The 15,093-nt window shown below is 39.6% G+C and overlaps 1 protein-coding gene and 1 pseudogene across 1 annotated transcript in view; one reads left to right on the top strand and one right to left on the bottom strand.

The window, feature by feature from the left end:
* Window positions 1-15,093, bottom strand: part of RALBP1 (ralA binding protein 1) — a 61,407-nt gene that overhangs the window by 15,491 nt on the left and 30,823 nt on the right. The window contains exons 2-3 of the mRNA XM_037982508.2: window positions 8,198-8,496; window positions 4,038-4,496 (exon numbers count right to left, since the gene is read on the bottom strand). Coding sequence (XP_037838436.1) covers window positions 4,038-4,496; window positions 8,198-8,441 — 703 coding nt within the window. The 5' untranslated portion in view covers window positions 8,442-8,496. The remainder of the gene's footprint in view (window positions 1-4,037; window positions 4,497-8,197; window positions 8,497-15,093) is intronic.
* LOC119618721 (U2 spliceosomal RNA) lies at window positions 3,070-3,211 on the top strand (annotated as a pseudogene).

Genomic DNA, 15,093 nt, shown 5'->3' with positions numbered 1-15,093 from the left:
TGAATTTAACCAAAAGTAAAATGATAATTGAAAAGCTCAACAGTCAGAACAAAAGTCAAAGCAACCACGGATATATTAAGCAAATATGCCCATCAATTCAGGAATTTGTTTTCAACGTAAAAACATCACATGGTGGCTCACACCTGTAATCCCAGCACTTTGGGAGGCAGAGGCAGGTGGATCACCTGAGGTAGGGAGTTCAAGACCAGCCTGGCTAACATGGTGAAACCCTGTCTCTACTAAAAATACAAAAATTAGCCAGGCGTGGTGGCGGGTGCCTGTACTCCCAGCTACTCAGGAGGCTGAGGCAGGAGAATTGCTTGAACCCAGGAGGTGGAGGTTGCAGTGAGCTGAGATCACACTATTGTATTCCAGCCTGGGCGAAAAGCGAGACTCCGTCTCAAGGGAAAAAAATTTTAAAAAGGTAAAAAGTCAGACAAAAATTAAACTACATTCCAAGTGTAAGTCCTGCTCTACATAGGCAGCCAACTGCTTTTTCTAACAATTCACAAGCCTGACAACAAAAACTGCAGCTTAGCATACCTAAGTATGTTCCAAAAAGTTGTGGGTAAATTACTTTTTTATGTGTAAATATTGTACTATAACTGCAAAGGGTGAATTAGCTACCCAAAAAACCACTTTGAAAATATTCTCCATTAAATAATCCCCAACTAATTTCTACTTTAAAGTTTGGATTCTTTAAGTATAACCTTAATCTGAACAGAGCTGGAACAAAAAAAGGTTTGGGTTGCTAAGATCAAATTGTTTTGCTTATTGAACAAAAGGAAACTAAAGCAAACGATTTTCAAACATTACATGAGATTTTAAGTCTTTAGTACGATCTGTATTAAGGGACGTAATTTAGTGACAGGGATTGCTCAGAAGAACACAAAGTAGTTTTTTGTTGTTTTTAATACTTAACACTTTCAGCCAATTATGTGAAACAAACTACAAATTAACGCTGACAGTTTCTACGGGTAAATGCCGTCTAAGCGGAACAGCACTTGACGGTGAATATGGTGCTTACATCTGGACTTTGGCATTCTTTATCCTTTGTGAAAATCTTTTAATGGCATTATGATAAATCTGTAACTTACCCAGTATTGACAAAATAAAATCAATAACAAAATACAAAAATAACACTATTATTTTTACATAATCTTTATTTTGTGACAGAAAGTTAGAAAATAACTCCCATTTTCTTACTTTTAATGACAATATGGGTAAACCATAAGTGATAATAACTGAAATTCTTGGCAAAGATTTTTCCTCTTCCTCATGTATATTTAATTCTCCCCCCTGCAGTACCTACCCAGCAAATTGTACAAGTAGACAATTAGAATGTGTGTTTGGTTTGCCATTACTCCAAAACTGTTATCAAAATGTTTTTCTTTTAAAAATTGGACACTACAAATAAAGTGTTCCACAGAAAGACAGAAAGAGCATACGGGTACACTTTAATGCAAAAAATACAACAAAATGTAGATGAGTAAATTAAAATGTATAAAATCACTTAAATTGTCTTTCATATTCGTTTAAAATTAGATAAGAACTAAAACTTCCAGCAAAAGGTCTTAAAATGAATAAGTGAGAACTAACATCTCTAGCAAAAAGCAGTGTTATTATTAGCACTGTCCATGACAGTAGTATAAGTTGGGCTGACTACAGCACTCTGCCACATGTTAGAGAATAAACCCAGAACTCAACAGAGCAGGAGCTCAGCCCCCAGCTGTTGCAATATGGGCAGCAGCTCAATCTGAATGTTTTACACACAGAGAAGAGGAGTTCTATGACTGAATTTCCAAAAAAATGCAGACATTAAAAAGTAGGTCAGAGACAAAAAGAATCCTTTGAACAAAGCTGTAGAAAATTTTCAGAGAAACTTTTACCTAAAACAAAACTAATTCATGGCTACTAAGACCATGTGAGAGAAGCAACTTACGTTATTAATGTTTAAATGTTTAAAGAATCAATTCAGTATATTATTCTTTTTTTTTTTTTTTTTGAGATGGAGTCTTGCTCTGTCTCCAGGCTAGAGTGCAGTGCCGCGATCTTGGCTCATTGTAACCTCCACCTCTCGGGTTCAAGCTATTCCCCTGCCTCAGCCTCCCAAGTAGCTGGGACTACAGGCGCACGCCCCCACGCCTGGCTAATTTTTTGTATTTTAGTAGAGACAGGGTTTCACCATGTTGGCCAGGATGGTCTCAATCTCCTGACCTCGCAATCTGCCTGCCTCAGCTTCCCAAAGTGCCGGGATTACAGGCGTGAGCTACTGCACCTAGCCAATTATTCTTAAAAATCAATTAGTTTAAATATGTTTATATAATACTAAGGAGTTATAAACTCAAATTCAATGCCTAATTTCATTTTTTATAAAAAAATAACATTTTAGTCAAAATACTCTTAAATAATGGCATGTAATCTAGTGGATTATGTAACGGTTTTCCCAATTATCAAAAATATCTGCCCTTTCTCAGCAAAACTTAAATATCAAATCTACCTTCTAGAATTGCATATGAACCAATTAAATGAAAAAACTAAGTTTAATCTATCTATTCTACATGTGTACGACTTAACAACTCATCATGAAAACACATGTGACCAACAAGTATTATTATTATTATTTTTGAGACAAGGTCTCCCTCTCGCCCGGGCTGGAGTGCAGTGGTACGACCATGGCTCACTGCAGCCTCAAACTCCTGGGCTCATGTGATCCTCCTGCCTCAGTCAACAATTAATTTTATAAAATAAATCTCTAAACAGAAACTGGTGACGTACCAAGAAACTGAATAATGGCAATGTAATAATTTGGAACACAGATGCTGCTACAGGTCAGGGCTTTCATCCTATCCTGGTATAAAAGTCATACTGCTTTCTAAGAAATCTTTTTTACTTTTAAAAATATACATATTGCTTGATTTAGATACCCAGTCAAAACACACTCTTGCCAAATATGAAATTTAATTTGTATACATATGGAATAAAAATAAATAGAAAATCAGTGTTGCTAATATATGTAATAGTCGCATGTAGCTGACCAAAGCATTCACATATAGGGCCTAAACACTGACCACTTCTTGGTCTTTTAGCTAAAGTCAGGTGTAGTATCTGTTCCAAGATTTCTGGAGCAGGGAGATGGAACAGAAGCTCGCTTGGACCACTCCATGTATTGACTGGGTATTGCAGTACCTCTATGAACTGTGCACCAAGAAAACAAAAACCAAAACCATTTCATGCCTCTTAGCTGAGCTAAGGAAATGCATTATATGACTGTGTCCATAAACGTGACTCTTGGCCAAGAAGATTCCTTCACAGAGTTAACTTTCCTTTTCTTGCTGATGGCCCTTGTATCACTGAGCCTCTGCTTACAGAAGAAAGAAAAAAAAAAAAAAAAAAAAAAAGCAGGCCCCTGGGAGTGGTGGCTCACACCTGTAATCCCAGCACTTTGGGAGGCCGAGGAGGGCAGATTATCTGAGGTCAGGGATTTAAGACCAGCCTGGCCAATATGGTGAAACCTTGTCTCTACTAAAAATACAAAAATTAGCTGGGTGTGGTGGTGCATGCCTATAATCCCAGCTACTTGGGAGGCTGAGGCAGGAGAATCACTTGAACCCAGGAGGCGGAGGTTGCAGTGAGCTGAGATCATGCCACTGCACTCCAGCCTGGGTGACAGAGCAAGACTCTGTCTCGAAAACACAAATAAACAAACAAAAGGAAAAAAAAAAAACCAGGGTCTGAATGCAGCCCTGTTAAGCAATGCTACCAGTATACTTTACTTTGTTTTAGTCCTGGCTGCCGCAAGCTACGAACAACTAACGTGAAATCCTCCTAATGGAAGGAAACATAAAAACCAAACGCTGGAACACCAAAGAAAGGCTGGGGAGAGGGGTAGATTTTTGTGCAACTGGGAGGATCGAGGAAATGAATAAAGCTTAGGATCCAGGCCAAACTGTCCTCACAATATTTTTTCTTCCTTTGAAAAATGAAAGTGAAGTTAATTATTAAAAACCACCAAGTGAAGTGCACATTCCCAGTACCTGATACTCTGTAGATGCCTTCACACTTCATGCCATACTTCTCTACGTAATCTATACATTCACGGAAAACGGCTGGCAGCCGAATGCCATCATACATCATGGTCCTCTCTACTGCATCAGCCAAAGGAATTCCAAAAATGGGTTTGAGATTTGGAACATCAATCTGAGGCACCTCTGGCTCCTGAATTGGCTTTTTCTTTTTCTTCTTTTCCTTCCACTGTTTAACAACATCAGCTGCTGTCAAGTCTTTCGATTTCTTCTCTTTATGTTTTTCTTCTTTGTGCTTTTCTTCTTTATGCTTTTCTTCTTTGGGTTTCTCTTTTATTTTAAAATCCTTTTCCTTCTTTTTAGAAAAGCTGGGCTTCTTGAAAACATGGATACCCTTGGACCTCTTCATTTTAGAAGGACTTTCTGCCTCATCTCCAGAGCTATCTTCCTGAAAGGCTGCATAGCCTTCAGCTGCCAAAGACAAGGAGACAGTGTAAGTTATATGTTTGTTTAATGTCAAACTGTCCATATACTTTCTAAAAACAGAACCAAAAACCGGTGCCACCTGGCACCAGCTATCTAGCTTTTCACTTCTTGGCCAATTCCTCCTGGGCACTTCCCAGCAAAGAAATGGGTTTCTTCTTAGTGAAAAAGATGTTGCAGTGACATCTCTTGGCCACAAGAGGGAGACAGATAGCAGTTATCATCCTTACAGTATTAGGGGGAAACAGGTTTTATATATGTGTGTAAGTAGAATTCTGGCAAACCAAACATTAGAGATACACCTGAAAGGCTCTACATAGAGGGCTAATGGAATGAATCCTTTTCTAAAATATAGCGAGAATGCTTTCGTCATGTGAGTCATGTCCTCTAACATCCTACAGGTTGAGTATTCCTTATCTGAAATACTTGAGACCAGAAGTGTTTCAAATTTCAGATTTTTCTGGATATTTGCATTATACCAGTTCAGCATCTCTAACCCAAAAATCTGAAATCCAAAATGCTCCAATGAGCATTTCCTCTGAGTGTCGTGCCAGTGCTCAAAAGATTCAGATTTTGTAGCATTTTAGATTTTTGGAATAGGGATACTCAACCTGTGTTCGCTCTACCTACCCTAGCTTTTCCAACTAAGTGGTGCCTGTCACTTAGGCAATCTCAAAGCATGACAAACTTTACTCCTGTTGATGTGCTTCAGTTATTCCTCTATCACATTTCACTCTCCTGTCACCAGCTGCTAAGTTCTTCACGGAGACTGCAGCAGGAACTGCAGACTCATTTAAGTAGAGGATTGAACTGGGAAATTCCCTCATCTTTAGATGGTGGCCAAATTCCCTGCATCAGAAAGCTCTGGTTTTCACACACTGACAAATGTGCCCAATTGCTTTACCAACCATGTCACAGTTGTCATAGTTTGGTTTTGTTGCTTTTTTAATATCTGTAACTCTCCTAATTCTTTTCCTTAGCTAGCTACCTTGCAAGCTATTATATAAAAGATAACAGCTATTTCCTAAGTTACCCTCTAACTAAAATACCACATACCCGACACCAACCAGAATGGCAAGAATCTTAAGGACAAAATACAAAGATGCTTTCGCAAGTGGAATGTTCATACATTGCTGGTGAGAAGGTAAACTGGTACGAGCATTCTGGAAGATTGTTTTGCAGGGATCTACTGAAGCTGAAATACACATGGCCTACAAATGAGCAGTTCCACTCCCAGGCACACACATAACAGAAATACAAAAACACGCACACCACAGCAGCACTGCTCATAACAGCCAAAAACTGAAAACCACCCAAACAAGCAACAGGAGAACAGGAGATTAGTGACTCTAACACATAATGCAATGAAACAATATCTAGTGCAAAGATGAACAAATTACTGACGTGGAATAACATGTATTAATCTAACAAACATGTTAAGTTAAAGCTGCCTCCTCATGTATTGGCCTAAAGGTTTCTCCGTACATTATGAACTGTAACCTAACTGTGTAATCCTTCAAAAACAAATCAACTTAAAATATCAGGAAGTCCAAAATAAGGAATACTTAAAATAACTTACTTTATTTGCTTTTAACATACTAAAAAGCTATGCTCAAATGACTCATCCTCCCTACTGAATAGGCCCTCAAATAGAATGTATGATGGTATTTACTTAAGATAAATAACTACTTTATTGAAGGTTCCAATAAAGTGTACCCCAGACTGTAATCTACTCTTGTACCAATTACAGACTTTTGGCCAATCACGGAGGCAACTGTTCAAACTGCTCAACTAAGGCAGATGCCATGCTATAACCAGTCCGGCTGTTTATGTACCTCACTCCTGTTTCCTGTGTGTCACTTTACATTTTCTGTCCATAAATATTATGTGACCCTGTGGCAGCACCAGTCACTCTAAACCTATTCTGGTTTAGGGGCTACTGGATTCCCTAATCGTTCTTTGCTCAATTAAACTCTGTTAAACTGGCCAGGCGGGGTGGCTCACGCCTGTAATTCCAGCACTTTGGGAGGCTGAGGTGGGCGGATCACTTGAGGTCAAGAGTTTGAGACCAGTCTTGCCAACATGGTGAAACCCTGCCTCTACTAAAAATACAAAAATTAGCCAGGCATGGTGGTGGGTGCCTGTAATCCCAGCTACTTGGGAGGCTGAGGCAGAAGAATCACTTGAACCCGGGAGGCAGAGGTTGCAGTGACCCGTGATCGCACCACTGCACACTACAGCCTGAGCAACAGAGCAAGACTGTCTCAAAAAAAAAAAAAAAAATCCATTAAATTTAGTTTGTCTAAAGTTTTACTTTTAACATATAATATTGGGCAAAAGAAACTAGATACAAATAGAAGTATACATAAGTTTAAAATCAGGAGCACCAATCAACAATAAAAGAAGTTTACTTATGGGAGGGGTAGGTGATTCCCTTTAAAGAGGCAGCAAAAAAAAATTGATAATGCTCTATTTCCAGATCCTTGCAGTGGTGACACAAGCATATCCACTCATCAAGTTGTATATAATTTGTGCGCTCTGTGTAATTCTTCAAAAACAAATCAATTTAAAATATCATGAAGTCCAAAATAAGGAATACTTAAAATAACTCACTTTATTTGCTTTTAACATACTAAAAAGTTACGCTCAAATGACTCATCCTCCCTACTGAATAGGCCCTCAAATGGAATGTATCATGGTATTTGCTTAATAACTACTTTAATGAAGGTTCCAATAAAGTGTACCCCAAATAGCGGACATGACCGACCCAAGAAAAGTAAGATGCTTTAAGGGCAAAATTCCAGTATCTATCTGTTTTGGGGGGGCCTTCGGCGGGGGAGAGGACAGAGTCTCACTCTGTCACCCAGGATGGACTACAGTGGTGCAAGCATAGCTCACTGCAGCCTTGACCTCCCAGCCTCCTAAGTAGCTGTGACTACAGGCACACACCACCATGCTCAGCTAATTGCTTAAATTTTTGGTAGAGAGGGGTGTGGCTTTGTTTCTCAGGCTCTTGAACTTCTGACTTCAAGCAATCCTCCCATCTCAGCCTCCCAAAGTGCTGGGATTATAGGCGTAAGCCACTGTGCCCAGCAAAATATCTACTTTCTAGACATTATTTTGAATTATTACTTCAGGGAATATCCAGTAGAAAACTTTGCCATTTCTGGAAACTCAGTATTTTTATTTGTGAGATTAAGTCCCCAAAATACAACTCTAATATACAAAAACTGAGACCCTGAAAAATAAAGAACAGAAAAATCAAACAAGAGTCTCTGCCTTGACATGTTTCCAGAAGACAGCTGGTACATGTAATTAGAGTGGAAGTTTATTTAAAATATATCTAAGCCAGGCATGGTGGCTTACGCCTGTAATCCCAGCACTTTGGGAGGCCAAGGTGGGTGGATCACTTAAGGTCAGGAGTTCAAGACCAGCCTGGCCAACATGGCAAAACCCTCTCTACTAAAAACACAAAACTTAGCTGGGCATGGTGGCGCACGCCTGTAGTCCCAGCTACTCCGGAGACTAAGACACGAGAATTGCTTGGACCGGGAGGCAGAGGTTGCAGTGAGCTGAGATTGTGCCACTGCACTCCAACCTGGGCAACAGAGCAAGACTCTGTCTCAAAAAATAATAGTAAAATAAAATAAAATAAAATAATCTAAAGCATAGGAAAAAATGGCACTTACTCCTCTTTTCCTTTTTCTTAAATTTCCCTTTTTTCTTCCCATGATCTTTCTCATCATCAGACACTATATCAGGAGGCTCATGGAGGATGTCGTGGGGAGGTGAGGGCTCGCCAGTGCGGTACAGTCCAGGAAACTTAGTAGGGCTGATCTCTTCAGAGCTGGGGGTCCGGGTAAGCCCGCTGCCATGCTCCACCCTGCGGTGTTCACTGGGGCTGCTGGTGGGAGGCAGGAAGCACTCGGTCATGCTGACGCCCTGACTAGGAAGGGACGAGGTCTTCTCTGTTACCTATCCATTACACCTGCACCAAGAGAAAACACATGAGCAGAGTCACCTAACACCAAGGAACAACAACACCACAAACACACAGCACAGCATTTACAAATCAAAAATATTTTCTTCACAACCCCCTTGTAAAATACTCTCTCATTTTATTATCTCGAGATACATTTCATACATCACACATTTCAGTTCTCAGGGTTGAAAGCACTGGGATCTTCAAGTATTCAAAAACTAGATCAAATGAAAATCAGAGGTAGAGTTCGCAAAGTCCTTTAAAGGAATACAGAATTCCTTAAAAAAAAAAAAAAGAAAAAGAAAAGGAAAAAAAAAACTCATCATTCTAAAGTACTTCATTTTGACTGCTACCCAACATAAAATCTTAGTATTTTACTTTAGGACTGAACAACTATAAATAAGTTACAAAGACATCTTTATAACTACACGTGAACAGTTCACATCGTAATTAAATTTTATAATTAAAATGATAAATTTATGATTCACATAATTACAGAACACTATGATTCTATGATGCATGCAATTATATATACAGCTCATGTATCAATAATAACTATATTTCTGTACTGCAGTTATGCTAAAAGAAATGAAGGAACCCTCATTTAGTCAATCCTAAAATACATGCAAAATAGTTTTACTACAACAGATGCTACAAAGGGCAAATGTAAGAGGAGTTCAAAATTTGTTTGCACTTTTTCCCTTCTTTAGATGGTAGGTACATAGTCAGAGTACTGCGTTTAAAAGTTACTTGGATTAATTCTTATTCCTCTTTAATGTCATTATGAAATTCATTTGAAATACTATCAGAATCACTTTTTCTCTTTGCGCTCACTTTATTTATTTATTTATTTTTTGAGATGGAGTTTGAAGTTTCGCTCTTGTTGCCCAGGTTGGAATGCAATGGCGCGATCTTGGCTCACTGCAACCTCCACCTTCCAGGTTCAAGTGATTCTCCTGCCTCAGCCTCCTGAGTAGCTGGGATTATAGGTGCCTGCCACCACACCTGGCTAATTTTTTGTATTTTCAGTAGAAACAGGGTTTCACCATATTGGTTAGGCTGGTCTCGAACTCCTGGCCTCGGGTGAGTCACCTGCCTCAGCCTCCCAACATGCTGGGATTACAGGTGTCAGCCACTGTGCCCGGCCTCTCTTTGCACTCACTTAAAGGTTAACTTTACAATTAAAAAAATCCATAAGCCATAAGTGACAATTCTGACCATAAACAAAGTCAAAAGCAAGCAAATGTAGAAAAGAAAAAGAAAGTTGCAAATTGGGAGAGCTAATTTCTAAAAAGCAAAGAATTCTTAAATTAATGAAAATAGCAACAAATTAGGAGAACCAGACAAAGGATGTGAACAGGCAGTTCACAGAAAAGTGGCTAAAAAATGAGTGGAAACAATGTTCAACTTCAATTATAATTTTTTAAACAATGAACTATCACTTTTCTAATATGAGAATGGCAAAGAACAAAATGGCACATATAAGATCCATTATGATGGTAAGGATAGAGGAAACAAGACTCACGAGAACACCTACTAATGGTAGAAGTGTAACACGATCCTTTTTGAAAAGCAATCTTATCGTAGCTATTACAATTTAAAATCTATTCTTTTGATCCAGGAATTCCGCTTTTAGGAAATTATCCTTCAGACATACTTTCACAAAAATGCAAAGATATATGCAAGAAAATATTCACTGCAGTACTGTAAAAACAAAAAACATAATTTAAAATGCTATCACTAGAATACTGATTAAATTATGGTTTATCCAAATAATAGGCTATGAAGTCTCTCTCACTCACTCACACACACACACACACACACACACACACACACACACACGGAGTTTCTGAAAACATATCAGAAACAGTTAATTACTATTAACTCTTGGAAGCGTCATAAGGGTAGACTTTATTCTTTCCATTGTATCCTTTCTATATAGTTTGAACCTCGCCATGTCTATATATTACTTCTATCACTTAAAAACATGAAAAGCGGCCTGGCACGGTAGCTCATGCCTATAATACCAGCACTCTGGGCTGCCAAGGTGGGTGGACCACTCGAGCCCAGGAATCTGAGACTAGCCTGAGCAACACGGCGAAACTTTGTCTCTAAAAAAACAATACAAAAAATTAGCTGGGTGTGGTGACACATGCCTATAGGCCTAGCCACTTGGGAGGCTGAGGTGGGAGGATCACTTGAATTCAGGAGATGGAGGTTACAGTGAGCTGAGATCGCACCGCTGCACTCCAGCCTGGGTCACAGAGTGAGACCCTGTCTCAAAATAAAAAAAAAAAGAACAAGCTATTTTTTGATCCTGTAAAAATTATGCAGCATTAAAAATCATGCTTTTGACAATATTTAATGATGTGAGGAAAAAGAAATATTATTTACAGCATATCAATTTAAATATGTAAATATATGCATAAAATAACAGGATATTAATAACAATTCCCTCTGAATTGTAAGATTATGAGTGATCTAAACTCCCTTTTTGTCTTTCTGCATTTTATAAATTTTCTACCCAATATGCACTATTGCTTGTAGAATCAGAAAAAAAACATTAAAAACAAAAAAAAGTTTTCACTGAAGGATCAATAAGCATCAGTATAATTCTGTTATCTTAATGGGCCCTGACTTTTGGCTATCTTTTTTTGATTTTTGTTTTTGTTTTTTTGAGATGCGAGTCTCGTTCTTGTTGCCCAGGCGGGAGTGCAGTGGCGCACTCTTGAGTCACTAAACCTGTCTCCTGGGTTCATGTGATTCTCCTGCCTCAGCCTCCCAAGTAACTGGGATTACATGTGTGCACCACCACACCTGGCTAATTTTTGTATTTTTAGTAGAGACGGTGTTTCACCATGTTGGCCATGGCTGGTCTCGAACTCCTGACCTCAGGTGATCCACCAGCCTTGGCCTCACAAAGTGCTGGGCATACAGGTGGGAGCCACCATGCCTGGCCTTGGCTATCGTTGTTTTTTGTTTGTTTGTTTGTTTCAGAACGCACTCTGTCACCCAGGCTGGAGTACAATGGCGGGATCTCGGCTCACTGCAAGCTCCGCCTCCTGGGTTCACGCCATTCTCCTGCCCCAGCCTCCCAAGTAGCTGGGACTATAGGTGCCTGCCACCATGCCAGGCTAATTTTTTTTTGTATTTTTAGGAGAGACAGGATTTCACCGTGTTAACCAGGATGGTCTCGATCTCCTGACCTTGTGATCCGCCCACCTCGGCCTCCCAAAGTGCTGGGATTACAGGCGTGAGCCACCACGCCCGGCCTTGACTATAGTTTTTTAAAGTGCATTCTCTTTTCCCATTAATTGAAGTTTTGACAATCTAAGAGTTGAGAGTTTAAAAGGACCTAGAGTTCAATAAGGTAACAGTAATTATACATTAGAGATGAGGAAACTGAGCTCAAGTCCATGGAAGCTAAAACACAACTTGTGGGGCAGGAGCACAGCTTTACACTCCAGAAAAAAAAATTGCTCATAGACATATCACCCACACGGACACCATGTTGTTGTATACTTCTCTGTCTTTGCTCATTCTCTCCCAGGAATCCAGCCTTCCGCTCAATATTTTTGTGTGGCTAATTCATATTCATCCTTTAACACTAGGCCTGCAATTGAGCACGATTTTGTAGATGATGGAAACATCCTAAATTTGGATTATGGTGATGGTTGCAGAAACCCATAAACTGGCTAAAAATCATTAAATTATACACTTCGAGTGGGTGGATCTTACATGAGTTCTACCTCAATAAAGCTGTTTAAAAAAATCAAGCACCAGCAACACTTCTCCAAGAATCCTCCCTGGTGACCCACCCCATCCAGTATAAGCCACGAATATTCCTTTTCTGTGTCCGAGAACATCCTGAACACAGCGCTTACCATACTGTATTTCAATTACATATGTATGTGTTCACCTCGCTAACGGTGAGCTCCAACATTTCACACTACCTACGGCACACACCAAGTAGTCAAATGTTTATTTAATAAACTAATTGGTATCTTTTCTGTTCTCAACATATTTGTTGTTGATGAGACAAATATTAGAAGAAATGAATCTTGCCCTGAGCCTTAAGTTCTAATTCAGGAAATAAAGAAAGGGAGTCGACATTTTGTTTGAGTTCCTGTGCCCTCTGGGTTTCACATGCAGTAATTTAGCTAACCCCGTAAGAAAAGCAGTATTTTTCCATGTTTACAAACAGAGAAAGTAAGGCTCAGAGAGCTTAAATAACTTACCCTAAATCACACAGCAAGTAAGAGATAAAACTGGGATCTGTTTGACTCAAAACACTTTTTTTTTTTCACTGAACCACCCTTCATATATACACACACACAAGGGAATAAATACATTTATGCCAGGAGGAACAGTGTGGTTAAAGACACACAGGAACATTTGGGACTTACGAGAATGGCAGAGGACCAGCCTGACCTGGGCAGTTCTTGCTAAGAAGCAATGGAAAAGACATTAAAAGATTCGGCGGGCTCAGACAACTGAATGCCATGCTGAGGAGTTCAGACCTGGTGTGGGAGTCATTACCAATTCCAAAGCCAGAAAGTGACAAAACTGGCGCTGAGAGAGAGTAAGGGCAGGAATACCAGCAGCAAAATGCCAGACGGCTTTTGATCATTCACTCCTACAACATTTGTTAAGTTATACCTATGTTTCCACGTTCTCCTGGTACACAATTATTTTTGTTTCCATACTAGACTGATAAAGACAAGGAGACAGTTTTGTTCATAAAGTATTTAATAGATTATCTCACAAAAGCTACTCTAAAGAAATATTTATTGACTTGTGCTACGGACTGAATGTGTCCCCTCGAAATTCATATATTGAAACTTAGGGCCGGGCGCGGTGGCTCAAGCCTGTAATCCCAGCACTTTGGGAGGCCGAGACGGGCAGATCACGAGGTCAGGAGATCGAGACCATCCTGGCTAACACAGTGAAACCCCGTCTCTACTAAAAAATACAAAAAACTAGCCGGGCAAGGTGGTGGGCGCCTGTAGTCCCAGCTACTCGGGAGGCTGAGGCAGGAGAATGGCCTAAATCCGGGAGGCAGAGCTTGCAGTGAGCCGAGATCTGGCCACTGCACTCCAGCCTGGGCGACAGAGCGAGACTCCGCCTCAAAAAAAAAAAAAAAAGAAAAAAAAAAAAAAAAAGAAACTTAGTCCCCAAGGTGAGGGTATTAGGAGGGAGGGCCTTTGGGAGGTGACTAGGTTGTGACGGTGGAGTCCTCACTAATGGGATTAGTGTCCTCTTATGAGACACTCTCTCCTCCTTTTATGAGTTCACCATCTCCATCCACCACGCGAGGACGCAGCACGAAGGCCTCATCTGTGAACCAGAAAGTGGGCCCTCAGCAGACACCAAATCTGTCAGCATCTTGATCTTGGACATTCCAGCCTGCAACTAAAAGCAAGACATTTCTGTTGTTTATAAGCTACCCACTTTACGGTATTTTGTTATAGAAGTCCAAACAGACTAAGACAACTGAATTCATCTAGAGGTGAAGATAAGTGGAGCCACTAAAGGCAGACATGAAGGAGTGAGCGTCTGAGTGCAGGATGGTTTAGTAAGAAAGGAAGAACAGCGTGTTTGCAATAGGACATATTGTTTGACCACTGGGGAGCTAGAGCAAGCCTAAACTTCACTGAAGAAAAGGGCAGAAGAGAGAGGCTTCAAATGGTCCATAATAAAATTTAATGAAGTATAAATATTCAAAGGTAAGAAAATAAACAACAAAAATCTGAAATTCTTATTTCTGAGGCAAGAGGATACCTGGTGTAAATTGTTGAAAATTTGAATAAAGATTAGTTACCCTTATTCTTCCTGGGAAGTACAACTAAAATTCCCAGATCAGATTAAAAAGAAGAAGAAAGAAGAAAGAAGAAGGAAGAAGAAGAAGGAGGAGGAGGAGGAGGAGAAGGAGAAGAAGGAAGGAAGAAAAAGAAGGAAGAAGAAGAAGAGGAAGGAAGAAGAAGAAGAGGAAGAGGAAGAAAAAGAAGAAGAAGAGGAAGGAAGAAGAAGAGGAGGAAGAGGAAGAAGAAAAAGAAGAAGAAGAAGAAAAAGACTCTGAAAGGTAGACAGAAGGAGGCAGACCGGTTTAGTACCTCAGGATAGGAGGAACATGGTGGTGGGTTCCCAGAGTTTTCTTCTATCTCACACCACAGACTTGGAATGATAGAAGCTGGGAAATCCAGAAATGCCAACAGGCGTAGACAAAAACAAGAACAAAAACAGCTACAGTATTCAGGACAGTAAGGTGTTGCAGTAAGAACAGACAATAGATCAAAGGAACAAACAGAAATTCCAAAAAGAAATGCACATGTGTATAGTTAATTGATTTTCAACAAAGGTTGCAGAGGAATTCAATGAGGGGACAATCTTTTTCAACAAATAGTGCTGGATAAGCATATGGGAAAAAATAAAGCTCAACTCTCTATGTCATATCATGTACAAAATATAATTCATGATAAATTACAGACCTAAAACTTAATGGCTAAAAACTATACAGCTTCTAAAAACATATTTTTGAGGGCTTTGAGAGGGTAAAAACTTCCCAGACACTACCAGAAAGAACTATAAAATAAAAAACTGACA

This window comes from Chlorocebus sabaeus, chromosome 18, assembly GCF_047675955.1.
Source record: "Chlorocebus sabaeus isolate Y175 chromosome 18, mChlSab1.0.hap1, whole genome shotgun sequence".
Classification (NCBI taxonomy): domain Eukaryota; kingdom Metazoa; phylum Chordata; class Mammalia; order Primates; family Cercopithecidae; genus Chlorocebus; species Chlorocebus sabaeus.
Note: the sequence above shows the minus strand (reverse complement) of the source record. Positions and strands in the feature narration are given on the sequence as shown.